At 40.1% G+C, this 3,502-nt stretch overlaps 1 protein-coding gene across 1 annotated transcript; it reads left to right on the top strand.

Annotated features, from left to right (window-relative positions):
* Window positions 1-1,690: 1,690 nt before the first annotated feature.
* LOC147471731 (uncharacterized) lies at window positions 1,691-2,800 on the top strand. The gene is made up of 2 exons (XM_086537548.1): window positions 1,691-2,151; window positions 2,209-2,800. Exons 1-2 carry the CDS (start codon window positions 1,807-1,809, stop codon window positions 2,317-2,319), a joined length of 456 nt encoding a protein of 151 aa, XP_086393674.1. The 5' UTR covers window positions 1,691-1,806; the 3' UTR covers window positions 2,320-2,800.
* Window positions 2,801-3,502: the final 702 nt, after the last annotated feature.

Raw genomic sequence — 3,502 nt, 5'->3', positions numbered from 1 at the left:
CTCCTGTTCTCCCCCGCTCTCCCTCGTATCTATTTGTGCTCCCCTCATCCTCCTCCTATCTCCTGTTCTCCCTTCTCCCCTCCTATCTCCTGTTCTCCCCTCTCCCCTCCTATCTCTTATTCTCCCCTTTCGCCTCGTATCTCCTGTTCTCCCCTCTCCCCTCGTATCTATTGTTCTCCCCTCTCCCCTCCTATCTCCTGTTCTCCCCTCTCCCCTCCTATCTCCTGTTCTCCCCTCTCCCCTCCTATCTCCTGTCCTCCGCTCTGCCCTCCTTTTCAAACCCCCCTCCTTTCCCTATTCCCTCTCTCCCTCTCTTTTCTCCCCTCTCCCTTCTCTTACTTTCCCCTCTGAATGGTATCAAATGGGGATCTATGACCCATCCCACTCCGCAACGGCACTGCCAGACCCTACGTACCATTATTTCGTATGGTTCATGTGAGTGGAAACAGGTATGGCAGGGTTGGTTTAAGGGGACAGCTATAGGTGCACTGAAACGAATTTTCTATCAGGTGAATGTGTTGATAGCAGGTGAATCCGTTGAAAAATGGTGGATGAGTAAATATATAGTAGGAGTATTTGTTTATAACTTCATAAGGAGTATCATGATTTTACTTATGGTTATATACGTAATTGTGTGTGTGTGTGTGTGTGTGTCTGTGTGTGTGTGTACACATTTATACATACATATGTATATATATATATATCTTTATATATATTTATATATATATATATATATATATTTATATATATTATATATATATATAAATAGTACTATATATATATGTATATATATATATTAATATATTATATATATATATATTATATATATATATATATATATATTTTATATATATTTAATTATACTAAGATATATTATATAGTATATAGGAAAGAAAGAGAGAATGTGTGTGTGTGTGCGTGTGTGTGTATTTGTGTATATATATATATATATATTTATATATATATATATATATATATATATATATATATATATATATATATATATATATATATATATATGGTATATATATATATAAGATAATATATATATATATACATATATATATATATATATATATATTTATTTGTATATTTATATATATATTTATATATATATATGTGTTATATATATTTTTTATATTATAATATTTAAGAGAGTATATTTATATATATATATATATATATATATATATATATATATATATTAAATATATATATATATATATATTATATATATATATACATACATGCACACACAAATGTTGTGTGTGTGTGTATATATAATATATATATATATATATATATATATATATATATATATATATATATATATATATTATATATATATGTTTGAGTGTGTGTGTGTTGGGCGATAAAACGAGAGACAGATGATTTATTCCACACCAATTTCATTAATCAGGATTGATAACCCGTTTTTGTTTATTCATTTGCTTCCTTGCTTGTTTGCTTTCAGTCTGAATCTAGGACAGAATCGTCATGCAATATGATTGATTAAAATTTCAGTTTCATCGAACACAGCAAAAGGTTATTGGTATACTGCATATAGAATCATCAGATGAATTACAGATTGAGAGGGAGAGAGAGAGAGAGAATGAGAGAGTGAGAGAGAGAGAGAGAGAAAGAGAGAGAGAGAGAGAGAGAGACAAAAAGAGAGAAAGAAAGAGAGAGTGGGACAGACCGATACACACACAGAATTAGAAGAAGGTAAAAATAATATAAACATATATATCATAAAGAAAGAAACAATCCAACAGGCGACAGAAAGAAAGAAAGAAAAACAAAACAATGTCCTGTGGTAATATGATTTTGGAAGAACAAATGTGCGGGACGATGCCGAACAGGTTGCAACAGACACGGGCTCTGTGGCAAGAGAACAGATGTGCAGAACAAGAGCAGGTGTGTTGTCCAACGCATGACCAGCCACCTCCCACTTGCCTTAAAGATTATATAGCGTTCTCTCGCATGGCGGAGGAGGAGAAGGAGGAGGTAGAGATTGTGGAGGAGGAAGAAGAGAAGGAGGAGGGAGTAGGTGTGGGAGAGGAGGAAGAGGAAGAGGAGGTAGAGGGTGTGGAGGAGGAAGAAGAGAAGGAGGAGGGAGTAGGTGTGGGAGAGGAGGAAGAGGAAGAGGAGGTAGAGGGTGTGAAGGAGGAAGAAGAGAAGGAGGAGGGAGTAGGTGTGGGAGAGGAGGTAGAGGGTGTGAAGGAGGAAGAAGAGAAGGTGGAGGGTGTAGGTGTGGGAGAGAATGAGGAGGTAGGAGTAAGAGGGGAAGGCGGTGGTAAGAGGAAGAGGAGGAAGTAGGAACCTGTGGAAGAGGAAGAGATGCATGACCAGGTAGGAGGAAGGAGAAGGAGGTAACAGGTGGGGGGGAAGAAAAGGAGAAAAAGGAGGTAGGAGGAAGACGAGGAGAAAGAGGGTGTGGATAAAGAAAAGGAGACGGAAGGAGGAGAAAGAGGACGAAATAAAGGGTGTGGAGGAGGAGAGAAGAAGAGAAGAAGGAGGAGGATATCGAGGAGGGAGAGAGTGTGGACGAGGAACAGGAAAAGGAGAAGGTGGAGGAAGAGGAGGAGGGAGAGGTGTGGAAGAGGAAGAGGAAAAGAAGGAGGTAGAGGGGAAGATGGAGGATGCAGGAAGAGAAGGAAGTGTACATGATGCGGAGAAAGAGGTAGGAGACGATAGGAAAAAGAGGAGGAGAGAGAGGGCATGGAAGACGAGGAAGAGAGGAAGTGGGAGATGGAAGAAGAGGAGAAAGAGGAGGAATAGGAGGTAGAAGACGTCGAAGAAGAGGAGAGAGGAAAAGGAAGCAAAGGAATAGTGCAACAAGATAACAAACAAAGTAACAAACAAAGCAAAATAAAGGAAAAAACAAAAGAAGAAACATGAAGGAAGAAGAATAAGAGTTTAAAGAGTAGATAGATGAAGGAGGATAAAGAAGAGAAGGAGAAAGAGCATATGGAGAAAAAGAAAAAGAGGAGAAAGAGGAAGAAGACAAGTAGAAAGAGGGAGGAGAAGAAAAAAGAGTAGAACGATAAAGAAGAGAAGGAGAAAGAACACATAGAAAAAAAAAGAAAAAGAGGAGAAAGAGGAAGAAGAGAAGTAGAAAGAGGGAAACAAGAGGCGTTCCTCCGAAGAAAGAGGCGCGATTTTTCATCTCGTAATGGCGGTCTGTGATGGTAATACGGGCAAGGAGTGGCGGGGGGGATGCGGCGCCTCAAGCATGTTATTACGGCTATAGAAGGAAGGAAGAAGAGAGGAGGAGGAGAACGGGAGCGAAGGAGGGGGGAGGATATGTGGAGGGAGGAGGAGGAGGGGAGGAGGAGACAGGAGGAGGGGGAGGAGGGAATGGAGGAGGAGAGAGAGGAGGGGGAGCGGAGGGGAGAGGAGGAGGGGTGGGTAGAGGAGGAGGGGGAAAGGGTGAAGGAGAAGGAGGAAGCGGGGGGCGTTGGAGAAGGAGGAGGGGGGAAGAGGTTGAAGGAGAAGGAAG

The sequence above is a fragment of the Penaeus japonicus genome, unplaced genomic scaffold, assembly GCF_977035675.1.
Source record: "Penaeus japonicus unplaced genomic scaffold, GWHDUDI00000001_assembly GWHDUDI00000006, whole genome shotgun sequence".
NCBI classification, from domain to species: Eukaryota; Metazoa; Arthropoda; class Malacostraca; order Decapoda; family Penaeidae; genus Penaeus; species Penaeus japonicus.
Note: the sequence above shows the minus strand (reverse complement) of the source record. Positions and strands in the feature narration are given on the sequence as shown.

What these genes read in the sequence shown, in the direction of transcription:
- LOC147471731 (XM_086537548.1), top strand. Translation starts at nt 1,807, where the DNA reads ATGTCCTGTGGTAATATGATTTTGGAAGAACAAATGTGCGGGACGATG. An exon ending in AGGAGGAAGAGGAAGAGGAG is followed by an intron (nt 2,152 to 2,208) that starts GTAGAGGGTGTG and finishes GTGGGAGAGGAG; the next exon opens with GTAGAGGGTGTGAAGGAGGA.